The 18,889-nt window shown below is 38.9% G+C and overlaps 1 protein-coding gene across 10 annotated transcripts in view; it reads left to right on the plus strand.

The window, feature by feature from the left end:
- The window catches only part of LOC109425803 (ecdysone-inducible protein E75), a 209,824-nt gene that overhangs the window by 98,519 nt on the left and 92,416 nt on the right, over positions 1-18,889 (plus strand). The window contains exon 1 of one of the 10 annotated variants that reach the window (XM_019701147.3): positions 17,559-18,674. The exons of the other annotated variants lie outside the window; for them this stretch is intronic. Within the exon in view, the coding sequence (XP_019556692.1) occupies positions 18,101-18,674 (574 nt within the window). The 5' untranslated portion in view covers positions 17,559-18,100. Of the gene's footprint in view, positions 1-17,558; positions 18,675-18,889 lie in introns of those variants that run through there. 10 annotated transcript variants of the gene reach the window in all.

Below are 18,889 nucleotides of genomic sequence, written 5' to 3' on the forward strand. Positions count from 1 at the left end.
ATGATTGGGAAAAAAGTTTAGTTAAATACATTTTCTACAATATGTTGGAATTTGACCACAGCGGAAGCTTCAACAGCGGACGAGAAATGCACGGCGGATGGAATTCACGGACCGAGAAAGGAATCAACAACTGTACGATTACACTGTACACGAACGAATGAGCTTTATTTACATTCTATGAGCATATACAAAACAATAACATCGACACCGCATTAACGGACATGGTACATCAATATAACATAAAAGTTGTCTCGATCTCAAGGGGTGTTGATTGAACCACAGACATACGGACATACATTTCAACACTCCCCCTCAAGTCAACATCCCTAGTAATTATCAAAGTTCAGATCATCAAAGACTACAATAACTCTAAGCTCAAATCTTTCTTTGATTGTTACAAATTCGAAAAACTTGATCTTCCAAGTTTTATTCTTATCTAATTTTTCTACAAACATCTTCTTGATCTTGTCAAAAACTTCCACATTGAAACCTCTCATTCGTTGTATGTTTTCCTATACTCAGTTACACTAACAAATCATTTTTATTTTTATCACGTTTCCACTAATTGCCTGCTTGGCTAACCTCTCTAACTATAGGCTCCTTAGCTTTCTCAATACAGTGACTCACTTTAGTTTTGGTACAAACGGGTCTCTATTCTCACGCTCAAGCTTGTTAATGTTAACTAATAACGTCGTCCACACATCATTTTCATCTCGTACTGTTTACCAGTATAGTGCGCGGTGGCCATCACTTCATCATTTTTGATTAGTTCTGCTCTATTGTCGAAGAATTTTACCTGCAAACCTGATCTCGCTATTCGGTTCACTGAGAACAGGTTGCTTTTCAGTCCGGGCACATATAGAACATTCTTCGCCTCACATTTCTTCTTCTTGCCTGCGACATCCGTATACATCACCATATCACCGCAGTAATCCGCCAGCAGCTTCTCTCCGTTCGCTATTACCACTTCCACGGGCCGCTTCAAACGTCGTATTTCACTAAGGTAGCTAGCATCTTTGACCATATGCTCCGTAGCACCAGAGTCCAGTAACCAATCCGTCTTCACCGTGTGTTCTTCTTTTGTTGCCACAAAAACAATCGCTCCACAGTCCGAGCCCCGATCGTCTTCAATGGCTATGTTCGTTTTACGATTTCTAACTTTCACACGTTCACACTCACTCGCAACGGTATCTTCTTTTGTTCTGACACGGCAATCGGCTGCTCTATGTCCAAATTTACCGCAGCGGAAACACTTTATTCTCCCCCTGGAGAACCTCCCCATCATAGCAACATCCTCACTATCACTGTCACCATTCATCAGATTTCGCTTCTTTAGGTTGACATCAATCAAACGATTCTTAACAAATGCCATTGTTACTCCACCGGGAAGTGTTTCGATCGCAGTAATTACCGGATCAAATGAGGCTGGCAGCGTCAACAATAAATGGCAAACAGCATCTGATTCTTCTACTGTTGCTCCACTTTCCTTTAACTCCCGAATCAATCGATCGAATTTCAGCAAATGTTCCGCCAATCCATCACTAGCTCCCTCCACATACTTCAGGGTGAGAAGCTGCTTTCTGATAAACAGTTGCCCAGCAACACCGCGTCGTTCGAATACAGCTTTCAACGCTTCCCATATTTTCTTCGGAGTAGCACAATCCTTGACGAGTTCTAGCTGATTATCAGCTATCGCCGAAATAATAACTGCCTTACACCGTTTCTCTGCGGCTTTGCGTACCACCATCTTCCTTTTCTTTTCCGCTTTTACATCCGCGCTGTCGGCAGCCATCTCGCGCAACTCCTCGATCTCATCGATCTCATGATGGACGCAATCAACTAGATCGTACGTATCCAGGATTGTCTCCATCCGAAACTTCCAGTTATGGAAGCCGGAACCATCAAACGCCGTGATTTTTACCTTCTCGTCCATGCCTGGGCCCATAACCTGTTGGAATTTGACCACAGCGGAAGCTTCAACAGCGGACGAGAAATGCACGGCGGATGGAATTCACGGACCGAGAAAGGAATCAACAACTGTACGATTACACTGTACACGAACGAATGAGCTTTATTTACATTCTATGAGCATATACAAAACAATAACATCGACACCGCATTAACGGACATGGTACATCAATATAACATAAAAGTTGTCTCGATCTCAAGGGGTGTTGATTGAACCACAGACATACGGACATACATTTCAACACAATAATCGTTGTTATAAGAGGAATTATTTTCTCAGAGTAAGGTTCTTACGAAAACTTTCTACACCCTTAAATGAAACATCACAGCGCACGAGTAACTTTCACGCAGCGAGCGAAAAGACAATGGAATTTTCACTCATATTTGTGTACGACTGGATCAACACAAAAAATGTGCTGATCCGGTGTGACACAAATCTGCGTGACAATTCTTTTGTCTTTTCGGTCGCTGCGTGAAAGTTACTCGTTACGCTGTGTACATCGAGTTCTGCGTGTACCATTCCTTTTGTTGCCATAGTTACGCAAAATTAAATTATGGAGACGCATGATTGCTAGAATGCTCTATTCTGACCACACTTTCGCTAGTTTGGATTCTACCTTGGATTCTACCGCTAAATTTAAATCCATCTTGAAACCCCGTTTTGCTAAACAATTCCCCTGGCAGTGCTGGCAGCACTTCTCACTTACACTTTAATTTTCCTTATCTCACGTTCACGCTGCAGTGCGTCCTCCGACCGACCCACCGATGCTGGTGGAAAATGTAATGCAATGCAGTGCAATGTGTCCCCGCACCATCATCGTTGTCGTCTTTGCTGGTCGGACTCTGAAAATAATCGTGCCTCGTTTATATTTTCACTCCCCATGTATGCGTGCACTTTCGTATAATATCGAAAGGAGAGTGGAATGTATTTCGTTCGTTTGCCCAGGCAGCACTGCACTGCGGCCGGTATGGTATAGGCCCATCCATTACACACTATTGTTGGGGTGCTCCACGATGTTATTAACCTGCAATTGCACAGAGGAGGACGGTACGGTTGCTTGGATTGGGCTGGGGTTGGAGCTGTGTTGGTAGTGCCGGCGATTACTATTAAGCTCTCTGCGCTGCGCTGCGCTGCTCGGCTGCGATGCTATGGATGGCACTGCTCGCGGTCGATGGGTTAATGTACCACAGTTTATTTACTTTTGCTGTGCTTCTCCTTGTTTTCTTTTCACCGCGCACTCGCTCTCTCTCTTGATCGCACAATGCACCACCGCACTTGGTGGTAGGTACATACACGCCGCAAAATCGGCTTTTTGTTCATGAACCATTTCCCTGGCAACATATTTACTGCCTGGTGCGCCGCAGCGAATGCACTTTGATTGCGCTGCCCGCGATGATGGGTGATAGCGCAGAAGAAACTATAATATAGTGCTTGCTTTCGGCGGACCGCGTGTGAGAGCCAAACTCTTTCTCCAAATTTTGCAGGTGATTTTCTTGTTTTCTTTATGCTGTGGAAAATCTGTTTTCTGTTTTGCATGGGAATGCGCACAGCAGCAACATTAAAATTACGACGAAGACGAATTTCAGGCGAAAAAAGAAATGCGGCGTGCGAGCGAGAAAGCAAGAGTGAAAGACCAAAACCATCCATCGAGTTGGGCTAGGTTTGTAGTAGGCCTCGCCGCACGTATAGACCGAACCGAAGCAGCACGGATGACACAAAGCCAGAGAAAAGTCAATGGCTCCTGAGACCGACCAACCAAGAAACCGAGCAGGCCGATCTGCGTACGTTCACATTTCGAGAAATTGTGAGCCCGGATAAGAGGTTGCTGACACTTTGCGGAGCATCGACTTGAGCGAGTTGAACATGCTCGGAACAGATAGTTTAGTAGTTGGTTTGGCGGTTTGATGCATTGAATGATACTCTGGGACACACGGCTTTCTTTTTGGATGGCGGAGTTGTCACGCTGATTGTTGAAACATAGTTATTAATGTTTAGAAGTTGGTATATTTTGTATTTCTCTACTTTTCCAACAATACCCCTAATAGTGATAATTGTGACTTTCCGTAGGTTTATGAGTCGTTTTTGAAAATCTATGCATCGTAGTTCTGTTATAACGTTTTTTTCAGCTTTTGTAACTATTATTGACTATTTTTGTTCTAAACTTCTTTTTAGTTCAGTTCTAAAGCGACTTTATAAAAAGTGCCAAACAGGCGTTTCAGAAGGATATATTATCAGTATTATATATTCGGAATATATATTATCGCAAACGCACGTTGTACTTTGTGTAAATCCATGAATTCTACAATATCTTAGTATTCTGATTGTTTAGAGAAAAACTGTTATTGCAAATGGCGCTCGTATCGTTTTTCGTGTTTGACGTTTGCTCACTATCACCGTTAGTTCGTGGTCAAACTTCATGGTCATTTTAGCTTTGGGCGAATATGTTTCCGTTACTATAATTTAAATTGGAAACTGTCCGAAATGTAACGTCTGTTTGTCTGTGATCCCACTGTCATAATATAAAATGCTCTATCTGAAGGCTAAACGAACAGAATGCAATGATTTTTTGTACATTTTTACCTCAAATATTGAAATATCGATTTGATTCGGTTAAAAATGAGGGGGTTAGAAGCAAAGGGGAGTAAGTGACAAAAACCCACTTTCGAGTAAATGAGGTTTAAAGTTTTTGACCAATTTTTCTTCCCATACAAAATGTATGGAGTTTCAAAATCAACCCAATTTTCTCTGATTTATTGTAATTTTTTCAATCATCGTAGAAACAATCTTAAAAAAGTTCCTGAAAGCTTAAAATCTGAAGAATTTTGTGATATGCTCAGCCCAAAATCGACAAAATGGTCACTTACACCCCTGGGCCCTCAAATAATACAGTTTGTTGAAAACATTCTGGGAAATTCCATCGACGGCATGTTTTGGAAAATTAATCTTTTGCGTTACCTAGTAGTCGCACATCAAATGGCACACCAACACTAAGCCCAATCAAGTAAGTAGAATCTACCAAACAACTATGTCGAAAACATAAAGTTTTCAAGTTATCAGGAGGATCCTAAGATATATCGGTTTTAAAATTTGAATGTTCGCTAACGCCGCCTAGGTGTGGATTTTCAAATCATACGGCTCTCCATCAGTGAGTTTTTGGTCTACTAAACAACTTTGCTGAATCCACAATCTTCCTAACCTGACCACTTTTGACAGTTTAATTTGGACCAAAGTGTACTGGGAAAACATGAATATTTGTCACTCTCGAACAACGAATAGAAACAAACAGAGCCAAACAACCTGCCAAAATTTATCTGTAAAAACTTGTCTAGTATTTGGCGTTTGGGCATCAGCACCTTAAGTAATCAGGATCCTGAGATGTATGACATACAAAATTTACATACTCGCTATAACGCAGCTTAGTGATGTTAACCCTTGAGCTACCAAACAACTTTGCCGAAGACACCATCTCTCTAAGTAAACAGCGCCACCTATACGTGGAATTTAACACCATGCGGCTTCCCATCAGTAAGTATTTGACCCCCAAAACAACTTTGTCAAAGACACCGTCTTCCTTAGTATTCAATATCCTGAGTTATTGAGTTATAAAATTTGAATACTCACTGGCGCCACCCAGATGTGGAGTTCCAAACCATACGGCTCTTCATCAGTTAGTCTGATCTGCCAGAAAACAACTTTGCTAAATTCACAATCTTCCAAAGTAATCAGGATACTGAGATGTATGACACATATCATTTACATGCTATTCGAATCAAACGACCAACCATCTTGAAGTTCTTGGTCTACCAAACAACTTTGTCGAAGACGGCATCATTCTAAATAATCAGCATTCTAAGATGTGTTGTAAAATTTGAATGCTCACTAGCACCACCTAGATGTGGAGCTTATGAACCTTGCGAATCTTCATAAACAAGTATTTGACTACCAAACACCATCTTTCTGAGTACTCAGGATCCTAAGTTATATGAGACAAAAAACACTAGCGCAGCCTGTCGGTTGAAATCTGAATTGGACTGGTCACTTTGTGTGGGGTCGTTTTTAACTTAATAATTTATTTAAGGCTCATGCGCCATTAGGTATAACGGAGCCAAAATGTTTTGAAACTTTTTTTTTTACAATTTCTTGATTTTTACTTATATACTAGGTAAGTTTTTGGACTCGGCTTCTCCCAGATAAAGGGGAGCAATAATGGGGGCCGGATCACAACGTCCGAGGCCATACAGTCCCGGACATTAAGTCGCGTTTTTTTTGCGAAATAGCGTCCAAAAGTTTGGATGCGTCATAATATCCTATGTGCCTTCTTTCCTTGGACTTCGTGGCGTATCTGCAAGTTCGGACGTTATGCAACGAAAAAATGTGCCATAAAGTCCTGGGACTTTATGGCCGCGGACGTTATGATACTGCGCCGCAATAAATGTTTGAGAAAGGGATGGGATAGCCCCACAACAAGACAAGGAATCAAACGGGGATTTCAGCTTGCATTAAAAAAAAAGTATATTCAAGCTCCATGTACTCAAGGTCAAGCTTCAGGTATCAGTAGGTCGGCTCCAGAGGCACGTTCTCCTCCATTTGGGAAATTTGTGCCAAGCCAAGGTCAAGCTTATCTAGCACATCAGTGCGGGGTCTTGTCACCCCAAGTAGCTTTACCAAAGACACCATATTGCTAGATCATTAAGGATTTGTAATATGCTAATTTACATTCAACTGTCTATGCTATCTCACAAATTGTGTGGCCTTCATGAAGCGATTTTTAATTTTCCGCATTATGTGCTGCTTTCAAAAAAGGTCTTAGAATATTTCAAGTAAGTTTCTTGTAGAATAGATTTGAATTTGGCATCAGTTAATTACAAAGTAATGGCAGACCAGCTACGAGAGGTAGCTAAAGATTTCATATATAGATTAAGGAAGAGACGAGTTGGGGGGAAGTCTAACTGTTCTGAAATTAAAAGTATTGAACATTTTACTACAGAATTAAAAAAATATTCTCACATCTTGTAGTAATTGTGCTCTACAAAAGACTGTAGACGGCAATGGAAATGGAACCGTTTAGCGCAGCTGTATCTGTTTCCGTATTCCTTCCGCTCTTATTATTTATTATACCAATGAACCTAACCTCAAAATGACTGACAACTCTCAGGTCAACAGCCAGTCTCAGGTCAGGTCGGCAACAAGATCGATAAAGTAGAATATATGATCCGTCTTTTCCGTGCATGTGTGTGGTCTGTTAAAATGACCTGAGAAGTGTCAAACATTTTCATGGCTAGCTTTGTTGGTGTAATGAAGAATATCCAAAGTGTTCTAAACCGAAAACATTCCCTGCTGCGTATTCAAGACACACACTTAATAATGGGAGCGGTTACACTACAAGAGTGAGCGCAGTTCCTAAAGGAATCCCTGGAATAGAGGTATCCCTTGGAAAATCTTTGTAGGAATCTGTGGGAGAATTCTTAGAGAAACCTCTAAAAAAAACAATGGAGAAATCCTTGGTGAAATCCAGTTGAAATTTCTGAAGAAATCCCTGGAACAATTCGCTGAGAAACTATGAGGAGGATTACAGGACGAAATCTTACAGGAGCTCCTGCAGCAATTCCGTAAGTAATTTTTGTGGAAACCTGTAAAGGCATTCTCAGATAAATCCCTTGAGTGATTTGAAATGAAATCCCTATTGCAATCTTACTTGATCAATCATATGAGCAATTCCTATTAAAATATTTGAATAAATCGATTCCAGATCAAATTCTTGCAGAAACCCACGAAGGAAAATCCTAGGACGATTTATGCAGGACTCCCAGAAGAAATCACAACAGAAATTCTTTTTTTGCAATAGGAAAAGATATTCCTACAGAAATACCACGAGGAAATTTATGAAAAAGGCCCCATAGGGAAGTATATAGCGGAATTCTGGATAAATTTCCTGAAATAAATTGATTGGTTAATTTCTGGAGAAACTATAGACGTCCAGAGTTTTTTTAGGAAGAGGTATCTCCAAAAAAATCTCTGGAGGCATTTCAGCAGGAATTCTTGAAGAAATCCTCCCAAAAGGAAAATCCCCAGATGCATTCCTGGAAGCCTCGGATTAACTATAGGATAGACCACAGTGGTGGAGAACATACGTTTTGTATCTGATGATGGCTGAATGAAGTAGGCCGAAACGTTATGCCAAAACGATTTGAAAAGTAAAAGTTAACAAATTTCAAAATATAGGAAGAATAATTGGAAAAATCTCCACAGAAATGTCTGGATATCTCCCTAGAGATGCTCCTGTAGGAATTCCTGGGAAATGTCCTGCTACGACACATTTTGAAGCAATCCCCACAAGAACTTCTTTAGGAATCCCAACATCGTAAAGGACCATTTAAAATTCGATAAGCCAGTTTCTGAAATCATTGTATAAATCCAAACATCCAGCATTGAACAATAATATGGAAGGAGCTCACCCATTTGGATCTATGGATTCTTGCGTCTACCGGAAAACATGCAAACACATCAGCACTCATGGCAAAACAACATTCATCATGACGGCCATTTGATGCCGCGAAGATATCTATACTCAGCCAAATTAACTTAACTTTTTTCATGTGTCTATCTTATGAAATTGATTATAACAAGTAGACGGACAAAAATGTTGTCTGGTCGATATAACTTTTTCCATAGTTCTATCGAGATTCAAAGATATTCGTGGTAGGGTGACGATGGGTATTATCGGCAGGTTTGTTCTCTTCGTCATGGGGGGTTTTTGTGGGATGAATTGCCTGAAATTTAGGCATATAACTCAGCTTGGTTGGGAAGGATTTGAGGCCAAATCTGAGATCTACAGGTTTCAAAAAAAAAAAACCATGACGAAGATAACAGAACTGCCGAGAGTACGTAAGTTCCCCTATAACAGCTTCAAATGGTTGCTTTACAATGATTTAATGTTTGCACCAGGAATATTTTTGGGTTGAATCAACGTCATTGAAGATCAACCATCAAATGACTCAACCAAGCATCTCTGGGTATGTATAATCCAAAGTTTTACTTCTATATTAAGTGCATTTAAATTATTTTGTTTCCAACAAACAATAATGGTATTTCATAGCTGCTAATTGATACAATTCCAGGATGACTGATGGACACAAACCCTTACATGAAACCTCGTCATCCTGTGATCGGAATATGTTATCCATCTGGATAACAGGGCACATTTATGTTATGTGTTGTTCTGCGTCAATTTGTGATGTCCCTAATTTGTGCATTTGTAAGGTTCTATGTGTATCGTGAAGTGTTAATACTATGTAATAATTAATTTCTTTTATTTTTGTAACAGAAGATCTACAAGCTCTCCTGCCTTCACCACGTCTAACGAACAAAGAGCATTGTAGTGATTGACGAATTGTCTTTGACTCTGATAACTATCACAAGCCAATTAAGTTCTAATATCCGTAATATTTTCTAAACAATATCTTAATCTACGCGTTTACCCGAAATATAAGGATTTTCATGATTTTAGAAATAATAAAAACATCATGAACGATTCTCAGTGTATGCTTTAGCCAACCATCCGATATAGTTAGTTCAACCCTCAAGTTGAGGGTTAATTTAAGCATAAACATGCTTGACTCCACCATGAGAAACAGTGAGCTGTCAAACCATCAACCATAAATATTATTAATGTAAGCATAGTATAGTTGAATGAATCATATTTCTTGCTCTAATCAAACCTTTAATTCTGTTTAATTCAAGCTTCCAATATTTTTCGACCTATTATATTATGCATAATAAAATCTCAAAAAAAAAAGGATTTTATAAAAGTCAGTGCACAAATATGGTTGTTTGGGACCGTAATATGATTGACATAACTTTATATTTTTCTCCGTGTACGGTTAATATGCTTTAAGATATGGCAACGGCATCCATAAATTATAATTAAGGCAAAAACTGAGCTTTTTTGATGAGCTTCGCTAGTTTACACTCAGTACACTTCCGATCCAATTTCTAGTCACGTAACGAAATCTATTTTATTCCAAAAACTGCTTTGAGATTTCATTCAAACGTAGTTTCTCTAGTTAACACATGACTGTGAATAAATAAAAAGAAAATCGCGTTAAGTACTGTTCCTTTTAAGTCCACTAAGAATTTGCATCCTTTGACAGATACGTATTTCGACCTCAACTGTAAGGTCGTCTTCGGTGTCTTGTACTTGAGTCGAGTCAAGTACAAGACACTAAAGACGACCTTACAGTTGAGGTCGAAATACGTATCTGTCAAAGGATGCAAATTCTTAGTGGAATTAAAAGGAACAGTACTTAACGCGATTTTATTTTTATTTACAGATATTCCCCTAACAAGCCCAGGCTAATCATCAACATGACTGTGGCTATTCAGTGGTTATTCTCTACTAGAAGTGGATAACCTGGGATATCCACCGCTTGGGTACTCAGTAAAATATTTCTAATTACCAGTTCATCAACAAGCTAGTCGAAAAAGTGGAGTATAAAATTTAATGTGTTTAAAACTGCCGTGCAGACAATGTATTTTGCCTATGATTTTCTCGAGCACTAAGACAAAATGCACTTTCAAGTTCCTTGAAGTTCAGATTAAGTTCAGAATGGAACTTTTTGGCTGCTTAAGAAGCTAACAATGAGCCTTACTGGAACTTCGTACTCATTTCAATGCAACAAGACCCGGGTAGAGCTTAATGGAAAAAGAATGGCAAATTTTACCATTAAAACAGAATGTTTGAATGACAAAATGTGTTATTTGTTTGTTTGAAATAAGAGTTAAAATAATAAAAATAATAACAAAATTTTGGTAGCAGAAAAACTTAAAAATAACTTATTTTGCCATTGTAATAACAAAGTAATGGTAAAGCATGCGGATTAAATTGAAGAACAAAATAAGCTATTATTGAGATATTGATAACAAAATAAGACCCAAATTAACTGTTATCGGTGAATAACAAAATATGACATTCTTGAGTTATTGATAACAGGATAAGAACAAATTTAGCTGTTTATGTGGCGATCAAAATAATGGTAGGTTTAGTTGTTCAAATTCTATTTTAAAATAATGGTAGATTCAGTTATTATTTCAAAGTAGCAGAAGAAAGGTAAAATGAGATATTTCTATTAATTGTTTGAGTTCTAAATTAACATAAATTGATGTGCATCAAATAGAATCTATTGCGAATCAAACACACAGCTGAGAATCCGGATTTGTTTACTTTTGCGAGATACGTCGAATTGAAAAGTTATGCTTGAAATATACAGTATAATAGTTAATGGTATATTAAGAGTAAAATATGTTATGGTGCCTAATGTTTATAAATAATAATTTATAAATATAAATATAAATATAAATATAAATAAATAATTTCTCACAATATCAAAATAATGGCAAATTTAGCTAGGAATGTAAATTATGTTATTGTTTTGATATTTTATACAATTCATTATAAAATATGCTAAATTGCAACTTTTACCATGATAGTAATTTTTGTTATTGATGTGTTATTTAGCATTATTCATGAATAACATATCAATGACAAGATTTGCTATGATTGTATATTTTGCTATTGATTTGCCATTTTAAGTTTTTCATAATAACAGAAGAATGGCAAAACGAGATATGATGGCAAAACAAGTTATTATTTTGTCCTTTGTTTGCCATTAGCCTCTACCCGGGGATGTGCTACGGATATTTTTTTGTTCTTCTAGCAAAACAACTTGACTAAATTACCAAAATTAAAGCGCAAAGAAAAAAAAACATGTCGCCCATCGGATTCAAACCAGTAGCCGCTGGGTAAGAGCCTTTTACACTCTACCCCAACTCCACAACTGCGATGAAGTCCTTGTGTGGGGTGAGATGTCCGGTCAGGAGCAGCGAGTAAGTCGTAGTGTAGACCTTCATACGATAGGACGTGTGTTGTCATCTGTGCCGCAGTGGATGATTTCTCGGTAGCGGTTTAAAGTTGCACAGTACTGAAATCTGACTTGAATCAGTGCTCTGCCGACAGCTAGATTTGTACACATGTCCAGTAGTGCAGTAGGAGGAACCGTACGACATGGCAAGTCCTGCACTGGTGGTGGTTTTATATCACATCACATCACATGTCCAGTAGCGCAGTAAACTTCATAACATCAGTTGTTGATATATTTGTAAATAGCAAACGGGTTGAACATTGAACAACAGCCGTACAACGAAGCAACGATCATTTAATAAACATAACATTCACAATACTTATAGAACAGCTGATGTTGAATAGATTTTCCATTTCTGGGCTAACAAGAGTTGAACAACAGTTTTATCTCAACTAAATCAAATATAGTTCGACTTAAGGCTTAACAACACAGCTTTGAGAAATATTTCGTAAAGTTATAATTGTTTCTTGGGATGTAGAATATAAGATTGGTTTGGTTTCACGCAATACAAAGCTAACCAAAAATGCAGTGGTGAATCTGAAAAGTACGTTCACTTCGAGAAACTTGCATATGAAGCTGCATAGAAGGCTGTCAAGCTTTCTTATGTGAATTTTCAAGTTCCAAAATTACTTAAAATCAAGCTGCTTAGAAGGCTAAAAACAACTTCTAACCTTTAACAAGCTGCTTTGCTCATAAAGTACACTTTTATCCGAAGTTTTGGTTACTTGGGTAAAGATTTGAATCTATTACAAATCAGAAAATTTAGCATCAATTTTGCTACGGTGTCGAGTTTCATGTGATTGATAATGCTATCTGAGTCCGGACAACAAGGAGGTATACTTCGTGTATTGGTGATCACGTCTATTATTGACTTCTTTTGCAGTGTTGAGATGATTCCATATGCTGATTCTGCACGACATCCAAATCTTCATGAATACCGGTGCTCGGGAACCTATTTAAAATAGATATTTATGCAACAAGTTGCAAAATCACGATTTTTTCTGCACGAGTCGTACATTTACGACGAGTGCTGAAAAAATCGAGTTTTGCAACGAGTTGCATACAAAGTTTTTTGTAATTGCGAAAAATACCCAATCAGTATATTCTTTTCTTGCTACACGAACATGTATCAAGAGGAACCACGTGCCAGCATTCATGTGCGTTAGCGAGGTGCTTTTGTTTGACCAGGTAGGCTATGATAGGGTAGGTGTCAGAAATTTTTAAGATCCCGTCGTCGTCATACCATCATACCACAGCATGGGCAATAGGCTGCGGCTTATTTTTAAAAAGTTGTTGAAACCTGGAATTCGTAAGCTCTTTTGGATTCAAATGACACAAAAAGCGAAACCTCTGAGTTTAAGCCAAAAATATTGAGATTTAGAGGTCGCGCAAATGCTTCAAAGTCGAATTTTCGAGTAATAAAAAGGTGTTTTCACTTCAAGTGCCATAACTTTCTCAATGTTCAACCGATTTTCAATCTTTTTTTATGAATTTCTCACAAATTAAATTTCGAATAAACTCGTAGAACACCATTTTTTTAAAAGTCAGGCAACATATGAGTTTTTAAAGATTTAATTCATTTTTTTCTTCTTTTTACAAAAAAAAATTAACTTTAGAGTCCTATAACTTTTTAACCGTTTGACCAATTTTAATTTTTTTTAGCTTGCTTTTGTAGATATTTTTGTTGCCTAAGTATGCTGTTGATAAACTGAACCTTTAAAAAAACATTTCAAAATAGATAAATTCCAAAAACCGTTCAGAAACACGTATTTTGTTGGAAAAATCCGAATTTTGGCCAAATTTTAATAGTTATCATGCTTAGTTTCGGGCACAAAGTGAAAAAAAAAATATTCTCAATAATCATATGGAAGCCTTAAACTTCAGTTTTTGGAGTGTTCTGAATCAAAAAATATTTTCATGTTCGAAATGCGAGAAAAAAAAAATTTAAAAAAAAATCCTCCTATGTGTTCCATATCCCTAAATATGATGCTAAGTATCTGGTTTGGAGTAAAAAATTTCAAATAATCGTCAAAAACTCCAATTTTGCATGAAAAAATCAAGTTTTAAGGCATGTTTTGGCAGTTTTTGGAGAAAAGTATCATAAAAATGACTACTTTGATGAAAAGTTTGTTTAGAACAAAGATAGGCAACATAAATATCTACAAAAGCAAGCTAAAATTTTAAAATTGGTCAAACGGTTAAAAAGTTATAGGACTCTAAAGTAAAAAATTTTTGTAAAAAGAGGAAAAAAATGAATTAAATCTTCAAAAACTCATATTTTGCGTGACTTTGGAAAAAAATGATGTTCTACGAGTTTATTCGAAATTTAATTTGTGAGAAATTCATAAAAAAAGATTGAAAATCGGTTGAAAGTTGAGAAAGTTATGGCACTTGAAGTGAAAACACCTTTTTATTACTCGAAAATTCAACTTTGAAGCGATTGCGCGACCTCTAAATCTCAATATTTTTGGCTTGAACTCAGAGGTTTGTATTTATGTATCATTTGAATCCAAAAGAGCTTACGAATTCCAGGTTTCATCAACTTTTGAAAAATAAGCCGCAGCCTAATGTGCAAGAGCAAAAGTAGCTTCAGCTGCTGTTTCTACGCCTGATCTGCTGCAGTCCTAATCCGAATCTGAATAGTCCTAATTCTGATTCGAGCTGCTCAGAGGATGTAGAAGCAGCAGCTGTGTCTACGGTAGCCGCGAAAGTTATCGATAGGGGTGGTGGGGGTAAAGTGGACAACCTAAGCATTTTGGTCGTTTCCCGCGGAAAGGCGGCAAAATCCATCTGCTTTTGCGAGTAACATGGAAGGTAATGATATACTCTAGAAATCTTGTAAGGGGTTGCATTTAAAAAATATTGTTTTCTTTGATTATTTTCTTCACCAAATCGTGCATTAAAATAGCGTGAAAAAATTGGTGGGGGTAAAATGGACAATCGACGGGGTAAAAGGAACAAGTCGTTAGAAGTTACATAACAGCATTTTGTTTCTATGTTTTTAAATACAAACTATCAAATTTCATACGATACCTTTATTTTGTTGTTTTTAAACTTTTAATACAAACTTTGAAACACACTTGAATAATTATTGTAAAAATAGTGTAAAAAACAAGCACTGTTTTGGATGAAAATTATATTTTGTTGATATAAAATATTTGTTTATAACTTTTTACTTCAACTATCTCACGATAGCTATGACGGCTGATGATTCTGAAGGTTGCAAAAAAAATATGAAATTTGGGTGAAATTTGAACCGATTGTCCATTTTACCCCCACGGTCTGATTTTGTAAAAATAATTCCCAAAAACATTTTTTTTTACAAAACTTATTTTTTTTCGGTCAAATATATTCTTCTACGTGGACTTTATTGGTTTAGGGTGTAAAACTTGTAATAATTTGAAAATAAGTTACGAGAAAACCTTAGCAATTATAAGCAAATTTTACATTATTTCCGATTTTTCACTTGATTTTTAAAGTTTTTGTCATCTTGAATAGGTTTATTTGATTTTAATGTTCAAGATCAGCAAAAGTATAATGATTCATGCTTAGGCATAAGCTTCAATCGTTGAAACATTTTAAAAAACAATAAAAGCCATGAAACTGTACCCTGTCCATTTTACCCCACCTGTCCACTTTACCCCCACCACCCCTAAATGGGTTCTGGCAAAGGTGAAGAAAAGTGCTACTTTTCAGCACTCTTAAGAGTGCCGAAAAGTAATACTTTTCGGCACTTTTGTTTTAGTGAAGAAAAGTAGGCCGTTTTATCATTGTAACCGCGAGTGAAAAGTAGGGGAAAACGCAACGCAATTACAAAAATATATTTAAAATTTGTGTGGGAACGTTTTGTAGACCCCTCGTAGTATTTTGTAGTTTTGTATTGGGCAGAACTGTCAAGCAAAGTGTAATGGAAAATTCTCTCTTTGAAATTGATATAATTGATACCTTAAGGACAGACTTGTTAGAATCCCAAAATGGCCGCCACAATGGCCGACTTTGGCACCTACTCACGATTTTGAGGGCACAAATCCCTTCTTAAACAAAACCAGCGCACCTGAGCTTCTTATTTTAAGCTTATTACAAGTTAGCATGAACAGAATAATAAAATACACTGTTATTTGAAGCGTGCTTCTTGAAATTTGTGCATCTGAAGTTCTGATGCACTGTTGAAGCGGGATCTCAAGACGTTTATCCTTAAGGACTAGGTCTCTACTCTCCAGTTAGCCAAGTGGTTAAGGCTATGGATCGCCAATCCAGAGACGGTGGGTTCGATTCCCGTTCCAGTCGGAAAATTTTTCTAGACTCCCTGGGCATAGTGTATCATTGTCCTTGCCTCACAATATACAAATTCATGCTATGGCGAGCAAAGAAAGCCCTTCAATTAATAACTGTGAAAGTGCTCAAAGAACACTAAGTTGAAGCAAGGCAAGCCCAGTCCCAGTGGGGACGTAGAGCCCTAAAGAAGAAGAAGAAGAAGAAGAATGACAAGATATTTGGAGTACATTGCTCCAATTTTCTCGAGCACAAAACAAGAGAACCGTGAAACGAATCTGTCTGAAAATGTAACTTGATACTTGCCTCCGCACAGTAAACATTGAGTTACATTAAAATTAGAAAATCAAATAATTGTTCATAATTCAAAAATCCACTCGGTATTTATTTTGCAAAATTTTCCTAGTGTCCATCCAAATGGTGCTGATTCGCCATTTTTTACCCTTGGAGGAGTACATAGACCTAATCCACTTCTCCACTGAACGCAATAAGCATCCAAGCAACGAGTTCTGTGCTCCACGACAGACCGATCTAGTAGGTAGGCGTCCCGCGATCGTTCGTTCTTGTCTCGGTCCAACATTAGAACCAACCAGCCGTGTTCTTGTTCTATTGCCACCGCTACTCACCATCGTCGTCGCATTTCATAACAAATTTAGCACCGTACCTCCTCTATATATATGTATGAGAATATTTATGCAAAAATGTCATGCAACTCGCGCGTTCGGCATTCGGCGGCCTATGCTGTCTTGGCTGTCTGGGTTGGTTGGTGAGCGAGAAAGTGTCTTCTGATGTTGCTTGCTGCACCGCACCAGACCAGAACCAGAACAAGAACCTGATCGTTCGTTTCGCTGCTGTTGTGATGATGCGTTGTTCTTGTTGCGTGCGGCGGCGAGCAAGAGAACAAGATTGCGCGACTCGAGCGAGAACCTAACAACGGAGAGTGAGAACGATCCTCCACCCCTCAGTGCGCGCCACCCACCCCCGAATGGGTTCTTATGAAGGAAGACGGTGATTCCCCCCATCTAAAGAATTGTCGTCAGTCGCCGTCGTTGAGAGAGGAAAATTTCAATCATCCTGCACGTTTGTTTGAAAAATGAAAACGGCTGAGTGCGCTCGCTCTCGCCAGAAACCAGCGCCAGCACCGCGGGGCCTACTGGGATGGGAGGAAAATTCGTCAATCGAGTTGCCATAGTTTTTCCTTTCAGCAGCACGGCGATGGCTTCTTCGATCGGCGTGAGCAGAAGAGAGTAGGTACGTGAGAGTCCCGCTCTCTCTCTCTCCCCGCACGATTTCGGGTGTTTATTTACACTCTTTTCGTTTCATTTAGAGCAGAGCTGCCTGCCAGCCAGCCAGCCCCCTCCACATGACCTTCAATTTCTGATGCGCGGGGTTCGCGCTGTTGATGTTTCACGTTGCCGCGCTTAGAGACGTAGGCTCGACCGTCAGTACCAATTTTCCTTTCGTTGGTCTTGGGTTGAAAAAAAAGCAGCAGCGTGCGAGGAGCCTCGTTGGCGGTATTCACGTATCTCTCGGCGCTCTCTGGGTTTTGTTGCCTGCCTGCTAGCGACTCGTTCGGTTGGTTTGCGCGTTTCGAACCGCGGTCGATCCACGTTTTGGTGTGTGGTTTTATTTGACGATATCGCTCGAATATCGACGGTCGATGTTTTTGGTTGTCGCGGGTTGCTTCGATGGCGCGCGCCGAGTGCAAGGTGTTGTTATAGGATCAATGTGTGAATAAGGAAAATAAGGTGTTTTGAAGCGGAAAACCAGCCGATTGTGGATTAATGGTTACCAAGAAGAGGAAAGTTTTTGCAGAATTGTGAGAATTACTGAAATCAAGTGCTGGGAAATTGATACAAGGAAGAAAGAGTGTTTGTTAACAGAAGAAATAGTGGGAAATATACTTGTGATATGAGATTGTGAAGCAGGCAGGAAGGTGAAAATGTTATCGGACATCTCGTACCAGCAGTCAGTAATCAAAGAAAACACGATGAATGTGGTACAGGTGCAAAAGTGTTCTCAGTCGCAAACGCCGGTCATAAGTTACCGAGCGGCCACGGGAGAGCCATGTATCCCGAACAGTACCACGGTCGGCCGGATCGAAGAAGTTCGGCCGCCCAAGGAGTTTACCGTAGTGCAATCAACGTATACCAACCATCCTAAAATTATCAATAGTATGAAAAATATAGTATTGGAGAACTCTCCATCGCATAAGTCAATTCTGGCTGGGGATTATCTAGCAGCTCATCATCTCCAGCAGCAGCAGCAGCAGCATACGCAACTGGCTCATCATCTTCAGTTCTCCAAGGGACCAGTACTTCTGGTTCCGAAGAGTGAAGATTGTGTCCGGTACTCGCATCCGACCCCGTCTTCCCCTACTGGGCAGCATCACATGTTCTCAGTCGGTTCTCCGGCTCCAATGCACCATCAGGCTGCTCCTGTCGACGTGAAACCCCCGGTCATAATGGATAACAGCGTCGCCAGTAGTTCTAAAGGCGAACCGGACCTCAACATAGGTAAAGAGACATTTAAATCAATTAGAAAGTTCAAACTTTCCCTCTCTATGTAGTCAAAATAATTACGAGACGATCCCAGCTAAAACAAGATCTAATAAGACACCGCACTTGAACCATGATCATAACCCCAAGATGCCTCTCTGAACCAAGGGGACCCGGCGGCGCGAGGGGCGCATCAAGAGAAAATCCACGGAAAATTTCACCTCATCAACTCT

Source organism: Aedes albopictus, chromosome 3 (assembly GCF_035046485.1).
Source record: "Aedes albopictus strain Foshan chromosome 3, AalbF5, whole genome shotgun sequence".
In the NCBI taxonomy this organism is placed as follows: Eukaryota; Metazoa; Arthropoda; class Insecta; order Diptera; family Culicidae; genus Aedes; species Aedes albopictus.